General features: G+C 52.4%; 1 protein-coding gene across 1 annotated transcript; it reads left to right on the plus strand.

Moving 5' to 3' along the window:
- The first annotated feature begins 10,803 nt into the window (after positions 1-10,803).
- On the plus strand, positions 10,804-14,221 carry LOC120842092. Its single transcript, XM_040213116.1, has 4 exons — positions 10,804-10,855; positions 11,564-11,691; positions 11,783-11,899; positions 14,183-14,221. The coding sequence occupies exons 1-4, from the start codon at positions 10,804-10,806 to the stop codon at positions 14,219-14,221; spliced, it is 336 nt and encodes a 111-aa protein (XP_040069050.1).
- The last annotated feature ends 237 nt before the right edge of the window (positions 14,222-14,458 follow it).

Genomic DNA, 14,458 nt, shown 5'->3' on the forward strand with positions numbered 1-14,458 from the left:
ATGAAAGAATAAACGATGCACACGGCCGACACCGACTCGGCGTCTGGTCGTGCCTAGTCCTAGCAGAGGTCGGCATTTTAGGTCGCCCTCACTCACCCTCACCCTCACAGCCACACTCACCTAGGCCCCTCACTCACCCTCACCCTCACAGCTACACTCACCCTCAGCCCCTCACTCATCCTCACCCTCACAGTCACACTCAGCCCTTCACTCACCCTCACTGAACCTCACGGCCCTCACGCACTCACCGCCCTCACGGCCCTCACCGCCCTCACGGCCCTCACCGCCCTCACGGCCCACACGCCCCTCAATCACTCATGGCCCTCACGCCACTCACCGCCCTCACGCCACTTACCGCCCTCACGGCCCTCACCGCCCTCACGCCACTCACCGCCCTCACGGCCCTCACGCCACTCACCGCCCTCACCGCCCTCACGGCCCTCACGCCACTCACCGCCCTCACGCCACTCACCGCCCTCACGCCACTCACCGCCCTCACGCTACTCACCGCCCTCACGCCACTCACCGCCCTCACGCCACTCACCGCCCTTGCGGCCCTCACACCCCTCACGCCCCCCACGTCAGTCATGGCCCTCACGCCACTCAGGCCAGCTTCAGATGGGGCAATTTCGCCCAAAAACTTTACGTCGCAACACCAGCAACACGGGCCGCCCGCGATCACACGCAGCATCAAATTGCTGCAATTTGCCATCGTCATCATAAAATTTTATTTTTCTTGCACTATTTAGACACAATTACGCGTTATAAACGTGTTTTTATGCATTTAAATCTCGTTAAGAATACTTATGCACCTTTCTGAAACAGTTTATTTCCAAGAAAACGATCGATTTCAAACCAGAACCAAGTCTTTGGGTGTCATCATCACCGTCACCAGGTATCACGTGAAAATTTTGCGTCCCTGATTGGATGCAGCCGCTTCAAACGTTTTCGAATTGCTCCGAGTTGCTTGCTTATTTCGAGCCGGACCCGATCTCAGCAATTCGTGTCGATCTAGGGAAAGCTAGAGAACAACCCGCCATTAACACCAAAATTGCTGAGAAAGATGCTCGACCTGAAGGGCGCCTCACGTAAGGTCCCTCACGCACTCACCGCCCTCACGCACTTATGGCCCTCACCGGCCTCACGGCCCTCACCACCCTCACAGCCCTCACCGCCCTCACCGCATTCACGGCCCTCACCGCCCTCACAGCCCTCACAGCCCTCACCGCCCTCACCGCCCTCACCGCCCTCACAGCCCTCACCGCCCTCACGGCCCTCACGGCCCTCACGGCACTCACGGCCCTCACCGCCCTCACGGCCCTCACGGCCCTCACGGCCCTCACGGCCCTCACGGCCCTCACCGCCCTCACAGCCCTCACGGCCCTCACTCACCCTCACTCACCCTCACACTCATGAATTTTCCTGGTTCAGAAACTCACTCACCCTCACCTCACCTGTGAAAATGAGGGTGAGTGAGGGTGAGTGAGGGCCCTCATGAGTGAGGTTTGCCGAGGTATGAGTCCTAGTCGGTCGACGACGAAGGTTACCCCGGCGAGTGACGGTAAGGTGGCCTTTGCTGCCGTGTACTCCGCCTGGTCACTGGTGTCGAAGGGCCAGGTGTGGCAACGCCGGACGCTGCCTGAACCGGTCGCGCCCCATCCGGTGGAGTCGCGGGGACCAGATTTGAGAGTGGCACCGGCCCAACAGGTTCCACAGGATTGGCGACCCTTGTCACCTCCGTGGTGGGTGGCGCTCCACTGGCCGAAACTGCTACTGTCGTTGGTCTCCCTACGGGCTGGTCTCCCGAAGTGACGGCCAAGGGTACAAAACCAGTCCCGAAGCGAGGCCTGACATGGTCGGCGTGCCGGTGCCAGGTGCTTCCGTCGGGAATGCGGACGAGTAGCGACGAGGCGCTCGTTGCAGAGACCACATGTCCGGCGGACCAGGGTGGGCCAGGACGGAAGTTTCTGGCGTAGACTGACTCCCCCAGCTCCGGCAAAGGCCCAGGACGGCACCTTGGGTCAGCAGCCAGTTTCTGCTTCAGCTGCTTCAGGAGCGCCGTGGACCGGAGGTCTGAATGCAAGACGTGCAAGGGGGTCTTGACCATCCGGCCAGGCAGAAGATGGCTGGGGGCATGGCCAGTTACATCATGGGGTCGTGATCCGATACTGGAACTATACCCGGGCCACCTGCGTCCGGAAATCGCCAAGCTGGCTGTTCTCGAGCTTGCTCTTGATTGTCTGTACCACCCGCTCGGCTACACCATTGGAAGCAGGGTGGTACGGCGGAACCAGCATCCGGAGGATCCCATTCATCAGCAACCACTCCAAGTAGTCGGCGCTGGCGAAAGCGGGACCATTGTCGGACACAATAATGCCCGGCAATCACTGCGCCGCGAAGACTTGCTGCGGCGCCGCAATGGTCGCGCTTGCTGATGGAGTGGTGACTGGCAGTGCCTCCACCCACTATGAGAAGGCGTCCACCACCACCAGGGAGTAGTGGCCCCTGAAGGGTTCCGCAAAATCAGCGTGCAAGCGGGACCAGGGCCTCTGTGGGCACGGCCAGGGGATGATCACGTGACGCGAGGCTCTCTGCTGCTCCTGGTAGACCTGGCAGGTTTGCACCATGTGAGCGGTGTTCTGGTCCAGACCAGGCCACCAAACGCGCGACTGTGCCGCCATCTTGGTCTTTTTCAAGCCAGGGTGCCCCGCATGCAGCAACTGCAGGACCTTGGCCCGGAGACTTTGTGGAATCACCGCCCTAGAACCCCACAGCAGGCAGCACTGCTCCCAGCTCAGCTAGGCGGCCTTGTGGCTGAAGGTCTGGTGACGCAGCTCCTCCCCTGCCTTCGAGAACGTGCTCTCCACGTTCCCGAAGAATCATAACACTGGCGACGAGGAACGGTGGCACTGGAGGCGAACAACGTGCATGGTTCGGCCCACGCCGCCAAGAGAGTCGGAACACCGCCCCACGCTCCTGTCGCCATCCCACTGTACGGCAGGCTCGATCCGTTCGAGGGAGATGGGTCCGCCTGGCCAGTCAACGAAGAACAGGTTCACATGTTTTTCTGGACAAACGACACGCCCGAGGCGAAACAGCGGGACATCTTCTTGGCCAGCTGCGGGACCCACGTCTTCACTCTCCTGCTCGACCTCCTCAAGCCGGCCACACCGCACGTGAAAACGTTGGGTGAGCTGCTTGCCACGCTGCGCTCGCACTTCAGACCGGCACCGTCCACGCTTATGGAGCGATTCCGCTTCAACAACCGGAGCGGCCGGGACGGTGAGACCCTCGGGCATTTCGTCGCTGCGCTACGAGGGTTAGCGAACACCTACGCCTTCGGCGACCAGTTGTACTCGCTACTCCGAGACCGTTTTGTCTGCGGCATTAACAACCCCGCCATACAGACACGACTCTTGGAGCTCCCCGACCCCTCGCTGGACGACGCGGTGGAGGCAGCGCAGGCGATGGGAGCCGCAGCAAAAGACGCCAGCGAGATTGCGCGTGCAGCCGGCTCCCCGTCGATGAAGGCAGCGGAAGCGGCGGTGAACAAGATGGCAGCAAGGAGCGGTGACTCCAGCCGCTGCGGTGCTGCCCTCTTCCCCTCACAGTGCCAGTTCGCCCAAGCACAATGCTTCACGTGCGGGAAAACTGGGCACCCAGCACGGTTCTGCCGAGGGGGCCGCAGCCTGGTTCAAACCCGGGCTCCAGCCAAGCCCGCGGCCAGGGTGGCCGTCCCAAGAAAACGCGGCGGGGACGAGCGACACAAGGCCCGGGTCCCTCTTCAGCCAGGGTCCACGTCGTGACCGGGGAGCCGCAGATTTTCGACGTGTGTCACACCAATAACATTTCATCGTCTGTGCCAACTTAATCGGTGTCAGTCAAAGTCCGCGGCCACCCCATCACCATGGAGCTGGACACTGGGGCCAGCGTGTCGGTCATGGCCGGAAAGCTGTTCAAGCCAACCTTCGCTGGCGTGTCCATCGAGGCGTCGGACGTCATGCTGCGCAGCTACTCGGGGCAGCTTTCACAGGTCCAGGGTCGGACGCAGGTCAGCGTTCGCCTTGGCGACGGGGAGGCAATCCTTCTCCTTTATTTAACCAAGGGGTCGTCACCGACGCTGCTGGGCCGGAACTCGATTCTCGCGCTGGGTGCTCGACTGCCGGTGTACTAGGAAGTTACACTGCACTTGGTGAAAGACGTCCCGAGCCTACTGACCGACTTCCAGTCCCTGTTCCAGCCGGGGGTGGGCACCTTCGCGGTACGACGGTCGGCATCCACGTACCCAAGAGAGCCCGGCCTCGGTTTTTAAAGCCGCGTCCGTTGCCGTTTGCCTTGAAGGACGGGGTCGCCCAGGAGCTGCAACGACTTCAGCGAAAGGGGATCCTGGTGCGCTTAAGACCTCAGAGCGGGCCGCACCAATTGCCCAGTCCTTTATCGAGACGGCAGTGTCAGGATCTGCGGGGACTTCAAGGTCACCGTCAACCCCGCCGCTACCGTCGAGAAGTACACGCCTCCTCAAATAGAAGATCTCTGGTCGGCTTTGTCCGGGGGACAGAAGATCTCCAAGCTCGACCTTCGAGATGCTTACCAGCAGCTGGTGCTCCAGGGTGTCGCCCGGAAGTATGTCACCATTTCGACAATCATGGTACTCTTCCAGTACACGCGCCTACCGCTCGGCGTGGCCTCAGCCCCAGCCATCTTCCAGAGGAAAATAAACAACCTCTTCAGGGGTTGTTTATACTGTACTTGGACGACGTTTTTTGTTTACGCTGTACTTGGACGACATCCTGGTTACTTGCACCGACGACGGGGACCACTTGCAGAACCTGCACAAAGTCCTGACACGATTGCAGGACGCCGGTCTCAAGCTGAGGCTGGACAGGTGCGTGTTCCTTATCCCTAGTGTGGAGCACCTGGGACACATCATCTCCCAGGGCAGCCTGGTCCCGGCACCCCGCAAGAGTGAGGCCGTGCTCAAGGCGCCGAAGCCGAAAAACAACAAGGAGCTTCAGAGCTATTTCGGCCTCATCAACTTCTACAAGAGGTTCCTGTCCAATCTGTCGACGCATCTAGAGCCGCTGCGTCGTCTGCTTCGAGATGGTCAACAGTGGGCCTGAAAGAAGGAGCAGGACTTGGCGTTCCAGCACAGCAAAGAGTTAGTCATCAAAGCTCCAGTGCTGGTACACTTCAATCCGGCTAAGCCTGTAATTTTCACCGTAGATGCGTCACCATACGGGGTAGGAGCCGTCTTGTCGCATTGGGGTCAAGATGATCACGAACGCCCTGTGGCGTTTGCTTCTCGCCGGCTTCATGCGGCCGAGCAACGCTACAGCCAGCTGGAAAAGGAAGGCCTGGCCCTCATGTTCGGGATCGGGCGCTTCCACCAGTACCTGTGGGACCGGAAATTCGAGGCAGCCACGGACCACAAGCCGCTTCTGGGGCTGCTGGGGCCTGACAAGGCAGTTCCAGTGCAAGCCTCACCTCGTGTGGTACGCGGGGCCTTGACGCTGGCGGCCGGCGGCCTACAGCTATAAGCTGGTCTATCGCCCTGGAAAGGACCTGACCTGCAGGTCCTTTCCTGCCGACGTCCCGAGCCGGGACCTGCCGACGCCCTGAGCCACTTGCCCCTGCCGGAAGTGCCTGCTGCTGTTCCAGAACCAACTGAAATTTTCCTGCTGGAGCGGGCCTACCCGGGGGTACTCGCCAGGACTGCGGTGGCTCAGGCGACCAGCCGGGACCCAGTCCTGTCACAGATTTTCAAGGCGGTTTCACGGGGGGCGCTATATACTGCTACCACACAGAGCCGTTTATTGGGAGAGTTTGGCCATACATTGGTTCGAATAGGCAAGCATCTTGGGGCCAACCACAGGCCTCGAAACAGCCCTCGAAACAGCCCCCTAGCGGTGGCCGTGAACTCTAGATTTGTGACACGATTAATTTAAGCCGTTTTAGCGTCGCTAGAGTGATAAGGCTTAACTCTCAATGACTGAAAACTTTGGGCATGTGAGGTTTTCGTCACGCCAATATTCAAGTGTAGAATAAACGAACGTGCGCTCCAAACCGGGGCCGACTTGCTAGAAACAGCGTCTCAGCTGAAACGGGGAAAGAAAGCACTGCCAAAGCCAGCGCACGAGCCGAGCGGCACTCCGCGTCTCAAGACGCTCGCGCGCCCCACCGTTTGCACAGTTTTTTTGTTTTTTTTAGCCAGTCTTTGAGACGCTGTTCCTGCAATTCGGCCCAGAGCAAACTATCACCGTTACTCCATTGCACAGACATCAGCGGTGCAGACAAAGCCATGGGCACGAGCGCGTGGCTTTCGAAAGTGCCTCGTATACACGAGTTCTCGCACAAACAAACGCATTTCGCTGAGCTAGGCTCACGCACCTGTGCCTTCCTCTTTACTGATTTAACTGTCGTTTGCAATATTGTGACGTTGCGGTCTGCTGATTGGTAGACGCTGTGTCGTACCTTTAGTTTACGCTCTAACCGCGGGGGAGTTTTCGGCACTGGCAGTGGCCTTTGCTCCGCCCATTGTCCAAACTCTCCTAATATACGGCTCTCCTCCCACACGCACACAGGTCCGGCAACGCCCGACGCGGAGGCCGGGCGCGCGCCACGCTCTTCCCTTTACCGGTGCCCAGGAGAGGGCTTCTCTGTGGGGTGGCGTTCCTTGGAACTAGAACGCGTCGCAGCCAACTGCTTTTTAGGTGCCGTTTCGCTCAGCAAATGAAAAAATGGGGAATTAAGGTGCCGCTTTTCGCGGATACAGACGCCACCGTCTTCGCTACATAGGACAGTTAAGGGTTTAGCATTAATAAACGCCGTGTGGTACATACACAATAGGGACGTTTTGCAGATCGTTACCGTGTTATGCGTACTGCACTGATGGAGCCTTTGAAGCATGCTTTTAAGCGCGCGTCTGAGTGATACCGTTACCCCAGGCGTTCCAAAATGCATGCTTCAAAGGCTCCGCTAGTGCAGTACGCGGAACACGACAACAGTTTGTGTAAAGTCCCTTTTTTTAGGGAGTTTTCGTATATGGTTTCCGCTGTCTCTTAAAGATTCCTGCTACCCGCTACGAGATCGGGGAATCTGCAGGCAAGGCTAGCGCCGCGCACGCGCAGTAGTGGCGTCTTCGTTCCGGAGAGCTTAGCGAAGCCAAGAAAACGGTCTACGAAAACTTTCTTATTTTCTCCGTATGCCTCTTCCACGCACTCGTGAAGGCGAGAGAAACGTCAACACGGGTCAAGCTATAGAGACGCCACTGTGGGCACTCCTGGACCACGCTAAAGACTCCAGCGCCCCGTTGTGCGACTTGCGAAACGAAGTACTTGCTCAATCCGTTAGCTAAGCTCAAACTTATACTGGACGGCACAATCACAGTGGTAACTACATTCCGTGGAGTGAAGAGGGCACCAGAAAAGGTCTACCAAAGTGTTTTTTTTTTTTCTGACCACCCATGAACGTTCGCAAAATAAAAAAAAAGCGATTAGTATTATAGTGCCTATGGCGACTACGGTGAATTAAGCGATCTGAATTCAGAAAACACTATTTATGAACCCCAAAATGTAAGCGCAATGACAGGTTAAATCTTCATATTAAAGCATGAAATGATTTGTAACGCTACCGCCAATCCCGAAATCTTGTCCGTCCGTCTGTCCGTCCGTCCACCTGTCAGTGCGTTTCGCGAGTAAAGTGGCCTCATGTGATGTCACTACACTTTGTGGAATATGACGGCACCTGACCAATACATCAACTCAGTTTCACCCCTAAATTTAGGGGAAAATGCATGTTTTGCGGTAATATTATCGATTCGGTTTCCCCGCAAAATTTAGTGGGAGGTTGTCGTCACGTGGCATTTACACCATCCCAGTTTCCCGCTACATTTACCGGGGGAAATCAGCGTCACTTGATCTGACATCAGGTGACCTATGCAACATTTAGTTGCCCGCTAAATTTAGCTGGAAGATATGCGTCACGTGACACACCAATAGGCGATTTGCAATTTTCCCAAGCGCCCCGGCTCGCGCGCGAAGAATCGTGGGAGAGACTGTCCCTGGCCTGGACGCTCTGCCTTGAGATCGCATTGCCTTGTCGCGTGCCTCCTGTTAATCGTCTCTTTTTCCAATTCATTACCCATTTTTATCTATTCCAGTTTTTTTTTTCTTCCTTCTAAGTGTTACTATTTTCTTCTGCGCGCGATATTTCTTGTATATATATAGTATTTGTGTTTTTATTTCGCCTTTTCCGACGGGAGTGCCGACGGACAATACGCCGCTTCGCGCGTCGTTCCCCGGCTGAGTACTACCGTTGCTACCGGTTCCTATCGTGCTGTTAGCTGTTCATTTTGGTTTATTTAACCCACGTGCAGTCCAAAGGAGCTGCTTATGAACACCCGCGCACATATCATAAGGGTAGGCAGAGCTCTGAATCAACAATCGCGATGCAAGAGCCGAGTGCGCTGTGATTTGGCCGCACGCGCTCGCTCCGTTGACTCGCACTGCAGCGTTTGCCTTCGTCTGCCGCTTAACGTGACCAAGGTATACAGCACGCCGCTTTGCCGTCGCGAATCCTTTGTCCGAATGCCTGCGAAACCGTAACACTGTTCGGCATATCCAACGCTGCGGCGTCTGACAACTGCACGCAGCGGCGCGAGCCCTTAGCAAGCGCCGGCGGTTCAATGTCGCGGCTTGTATGCGCCTTTGGCACGCATTCATGATCAGTCTCCTCGGTGGTTGTCAGTCGCTGACACCTTGACTCGAGCACCAGCTGACATCTTGACTCGAGAAATAAAATTACTGAAAGAACAACGAGTTTCAAGGTAACTGCCTGGGTGACGGGACATGCCTGCACTTGGAAAAGGGTGTTTGCAACTGACAACCGCTTAGCAGACAGATTAAGAAGGCATACCATAAACGCGTACAAGCCGCGACTTTGAGCCACCGGCGCTTGCGAAGGGTTCGTGCCGCTGCGCGCGGTTTGTCAGGCACCGCACGCTGGATATGACGAACGGTGTTACGGCTTCGCAGGCATTCGGACAAATGATTTGCGGCAACACATGTCTGCACTTGAAAAAGGGCGTTGGCAACTGACAACCGCTTAGCAGATAAATTACGAAGGCGCATTCAAGCCGTGACATTGAGCCGTCGGCATTTCCGAAGGGATCGCGCCGCAGCGCGCAGTTGTCAAGCACCGCAGCGTTGCATAGGCCTCAGCTTCACAAACATTCGGACAAATGGTTTGCGGTGACAAAGCGGCGTGCTGTATCTTGGTTAAGTAAGCGGCACTCGAAGGCACACGCTACAATGCGAGTCAACGGAGCGAGCGCGGGCGGCTAAATCACAGCGCACTCGGTTATCGTGTCGCGATTGTTGATTTAGAGCTCTGCCTACACTTATGACATGTGCGCAGGTATTCATAAACGGTTCCTTTCGACGGCACGCGGGTCAAATGAACCAAAACGAATAGCCAACAGTGCGATAGGAATCGGTAGCAACGATAGTACTCACCCGGGGAACGACGCGCGAAACGGCGTGTTGTCCGTCGGCACTCCCGTCGAAAAAGGCGAAATAAAGACACAAACACTCTAAGCCGCCTCGGTGGCCATGAGGCGAGAGCGTTGGCCTACGGATCCCGATGTGGAGGGTTCGAATCCCGGCTAAGGTGCCCGCAATCTGACGGATGCTTTATGCGGAGGAGGCGCCGTGTAACCGAGCTTTCGGTTGAACGTCAAAAGATCCCCAGGTAGTCCAAATTAATCCTCAGTCCTCCGCTTGGGCGTGCAGATGTCCGTCGTTAGTTTGGCTCGTAAAACCCCCAATTTTTTTTTTTTGACACAAATACTATATATATACAAGAAATTCGCTCGCAGAAGAGAAGAGGAACACTTAGGAGCAATGAAATATACACTGGAATAGATAAAAGAGGTAATGGAATAAAAAGAGGATAAAGAGGAGGCAAGCGAGAAGGCAATGCAATCCCAAGGAGCGGCCAGGCGAGGGACAGTCTCTCCCACAATTTCTCGCGCGCGGGCCGGGACGCTTGGGGGATTTCACAAAAGGTCTATTCCCTCGCCCCATACGACTCCTCCCTTCCCCGTAATTTTCTCTCCTCATTTTTGTCCTGCCTCCCCCTCCTCTCCACGCCATCTTCCTTCTCCTCCTTTTCTTCCCCATCCTTCCCCCCTTCTTAGCAACAGCTCCTAGATAACCCTAGGTAATATTGTTCCCAGGGAGTCTTTCCCATCCATTACCCCTCCCCCCCTACCTTCAAACGTACAATTCTATAATATCCTACAATCCGATAATGCATTAGAGTCCTATAAAGTAATATCATACATATCATGCATTATAATATTTTGAAGGTAAATGTCGCTGCTAATTTTAACTATGGCTGATGATGGGTTTCCATTTATATATATATATATATATATTTTTTTTTTTTTTTTTTTCTTGGAGAGACACAAATCGTGATTGAAAGGCTCTAAGTTCGAACCAAAGCAGAGCTCGTTTGAAGCGACTTGGGCGTGAGTGTGCGTATTCGCCGCTCTGACAAAAAAGTGTAAAATAAACGCACTCAACTTTTTCTCTTTTCTTTAGTATGTATTTCTTGAACAAATACGTTTTCGCAAGGAGATTTTTTTCGCGTTGAATTTATGTGACGTTTTTCCTTTTCGCAACCCAATTACACGGCAAAGTTGATTGAGCAACGCGTTCTTTGAAGTGGAAACAGGGAACTATTAATGCATTCTTCTTTTTTTGCAGGTTGATTCTTCCCGTTTTAAAAGGAAATAACAACGATATGCCCCGTCTCATTTTCATTTTTTTAACATTCACCTTGGTATATCTACGCGGTAAGTATTTTATGCAGACATCATTAGGTTTTCTAAGTATTTATAAAGTCGCACTTGACCTTGCCAGGGTTCTCTTTACGTGTTTGATAGAGCGCATCATCGCGATTTTCAGAATTCTCAGGTAGCATGCTTCATTGAAACTATAAACAAAAAGACTAAATTGCTTTGATGTTTTCAAAAGTAGTGTAGAGACTCCTTGCTGCTATTGACGCAAATATTTATTAAGCCGAATGACGAAAATAACTGGCTCAGCTAAATTCAGGATCCCGATGCAGTCGCACCACTAGGGGGGGGGGGGGAGGGAGGGCGGACCGCCTCCGGTGCAGTGCTCAGAGGAATGCAGCTGGACAGTGGAAGAGGTTACCGCGGCAGACTACTGGAGCGGAGGGGGGGGGGGGGGAGGGGGGGGGGGGTTCGCGGTGAGCCACCTTCCTGGGTTCCTCTGACCCTAGTCGTGACGCCTTTTGTTCCGGTGGCTTTTATTAAAACTTGTTTTGATCATGGGCATGTTTGTATATACGTTCAAAAGCACGAACAAATTTATATAAAATCGAGATATATAGAAAGAGAGAGATTACAACCAATGTTTGCTATTAGCAGCAGCTGAGCTGGTGAAGCCTTGGTACTTAGTGCTTATTTCACACCTATGTTTTCAAGCTTCAACAAAAGTCGTGCTTCTTACGTTGACATTAATCTTTTATCTTTCAGTTGATGAGGTAAACGGTGCTGTAGGACAGAATGACCTACCGTCATTCGTTGGAAACTCTTGGGATAAATGGAACTTGTTGGAACAACTGAAGACTATTTGCAAACAGCATCACAGAACTAGAGTGATTGTGAGTAGCGTAGAATTAAACTTTGATAGTCAGTGAACAATTAGTTTTATATTACGGTTTCTTATCACATGGCGCCAATCTTTGTTTTCAGGCTGAACTTAAGTTAGAGCAATGTGAAATGACCTGCGCCACAGGTGTAGCGGGTTTTTTCGGGGGTCCTTCTACCTTAAGGCTACAAAATGAGGAACCATGCAACAACAGAGGCGGGGTGAGTTCACTAACAATCATCTTTTATTCCCAGTTCTTTCTTAAGACATAGTCTGTTTTATCAGCCGGTTTTCATGGAGCTCTGTAACGCTTGGCTGTAACGGCCGGCTATAACGGCCGACCGTAGCTACCGAGAGCGACAAGCGTTAAGCCCATTGGGAACCATGTAGAAAGACTTCAGTGCCTGGCAGGATTGGAACTCACAACCTGCAGATTGTGACATAAGTACTTTGCCTACTGAGCTATCCCGGATCGATGTCTACTAGCATGAAAAAGCGAACCCACTAGCGCGGCGCGTGAAAGAACGGTCGCGCGCTTCGCGGCCTATCCTGTCACGCTGCCCTATCTTAAAGGGGCCCTGCAAGGACCTTTTAGTGTTTTTTTAATTTGCACCGAACCTGAGCACACTGAAAGTAGTAACTTAGTGAAACTTTTCGCGAAATTCGCTTTATTTTAAAAGTTATAGGCAATTTAGAATTTCAAAAACAAGCAAAACATAACCTCCTTCATGACGTCGTAGGTCCTGGCTTGAGTGGCCGTGAACTAGAGGAGGAATAGTGAGCTCATCGAGCACTCACGGCCGCCGCACTCCGTGTCGACGGCGCCAGAGGGCGCCACTAAAGCATGTTCTGGATAGGCCGTATGCAGCGGGCAGCTAAAGCGGCTTTCATTGCGTTTGCTGCGCGATTAAACACTAATTCGGCATGACACTTCATTGGCCACAAACGGCAGCAAACACGGGGTAAAGATCAGTTCAGAATGGGAGCCACTTCGCGCTGCCATACCGCGAAACGGCCAAACCGCAAGACAAAGCCTCTCGCCAAAGGCCTTCGGAACGCTCGGAACCGATCGGATCCTCCTGTCCACACGACTGCACCGCCACCGCGTACATCCGGAATTTTTCCGTTTCGGCGCCTTATCCCACTACTCCTTTCTAGTATGCGCCGCCTTTCCCACCGCTTGGCGGCAAGTATGTTGACGGGTCATTTCTTGTTTCCGTACTTTATAAACTGCATTTCTTCCTTTTTTTCATCTATAATAGTGAACAAAAACTACTTTTATAAATAATTGAAACGGTTCGCGCCACTTATATTTTGTATTTCTACCAAAGAGTAGTTTTTAGTGGCTCTGACCAGTAGTAAGCCCAGGACCAAAGACGTCAGATTTTGCGCGCTTTCGGTACCGCGGGTCGACCTCGTCGGTGGAGGAGGTTTCCGTGTCGTCCGGTTAAAATATGGCGCACTGATATTTAGCTACTTTTTCCGTGCCCGCTGGCTTCCTCGAAACCCAAGAGACGTGGAAACCGCATAAAAGGTAGTCGCTTAAATATGATTGCAGGGCCCCTTTAAGGCATGTGTCAGAAATGGCACCGGATCTTTGGTAGGCGGTGCCGTTCAGATGGCCTTCTATTCCTTGGAAGGCCATCACATTTTATGGGCTTACGAGCCTTTGTCCGCATGATAAAGCATGTCTATTGTTTTGTTGGTTAATTTTGTTTAGTCAATTTGAGGTTTCAGTTTAGGTTTTCAAGCCTTTCCACTTCCCTAACATAAATATCATTTATTCAATACCACACGACCTTCGTGTTTTAATCCTCACAAAGTGGGCAGTTTCATTGCACGGAGAAAACTTAATTGTGCGATAGGAATGGGAAAACTGATCTGAGGGAGCATGCAAAGCACGTAAATATCTCAGAGGATCCCCTATACAAGACTGCAATTCCTATATCGGAATCTTGAGGGTGTTAAAATATTGACGTGATGTAGTAGTAGGGGCAAGGTTACCGGCCCGCGCTAATATCCGCCAGGCGCCTTCACGAATTCGGAAACTTCGGAACATATTCTTGCCTTTTCCCACCATTAAAAAAAATGTGAATTCAAATGAATCTATATAAAACGAAACTCATTAACGATAATTGCTGCAATGATCTTCCACTCGTAATATAATAATATCGTAAAAAAACGTATTACCAATTCGTACATCTATAACACTATTAATAATCAAATTTACGCTACTCGAAACTAAGAAGCTTTTACATTAACTCAAATATTTATCTCAGAGTATAAATCACCTCTCATTATCATAATTTTAACAAACATAATAAAGCAGTATAATAACGAAAGTAAAAAAAAAACTGTTTTAAAACAGTCTAAGGAATGAAGCCGTCATTGTTACGTGGCCGTTTTGTAATTAAACCTAAAAAAGTATGGCATGATTTGAATCACTTGAACTGTATGCAGCTCATTAATAGTGTACTAATTGTGATTTGCGTTCTTGTTGTCAGAAATGCTACCCTCCGGGAGCATGTGCCCACGACTCATGAAGTAAAAGGGCAAACCTTGAGACTGCAGCCAAGGTATTCAACAGAATAACGATTACTTGATATAGTGATTTAGAAATACGGTATTCTGTTCAATAAATATCTTGTATATTCAACCCGACTGTTTCACTAACATCACTCTGCTAAACACTCACGATACGACATTAGTTACAGAAATCGTGCCTCCTTTTAAAAATGAATCTTTATTGTTATTGTAACAGAACGCAATACCTACATATA

Source organism: Ixodes scapularis, unplaced genomic scaffold (assembly GCF_016920785.2).
Source record: "Ixodes scapularis isolate PalLabHiFi unplaced genomic scaffold, ASM1692078v2 PGA_scaffold8__174_contigs__length_109621045, whole genome shotgun sequence".
NCBI classification, from domain to species: Eukaryota; Metazoa; Arthropoda; class Arachnida; order Ixodida; family Ixodidae; genus Ixodes; species Ixodes scapularis.

Coding starts and splice junctions, on each gene's coding strand:
- LOC120842092 (XM_040213116.1), top strand. CDS start 10,804: ATGCCCCGTCTCATTTTCATTTTTTTAACATTCACCTTGGTATATCTA. Junction 10,856..11,563: donor CACCTTGGTATATCTACGCG/GTAAGTATTTTA, acceptor TTTATCTTTCAG/TTGATGAGGTAAACGGTGCT. Junction 11,900..14,182: donor CATGCAACAACAGAGGCGGG/GTGAGTTCACTA, acceptor TCTTGTTGTCAG/AAATGCTACCCTCCGGGAGC.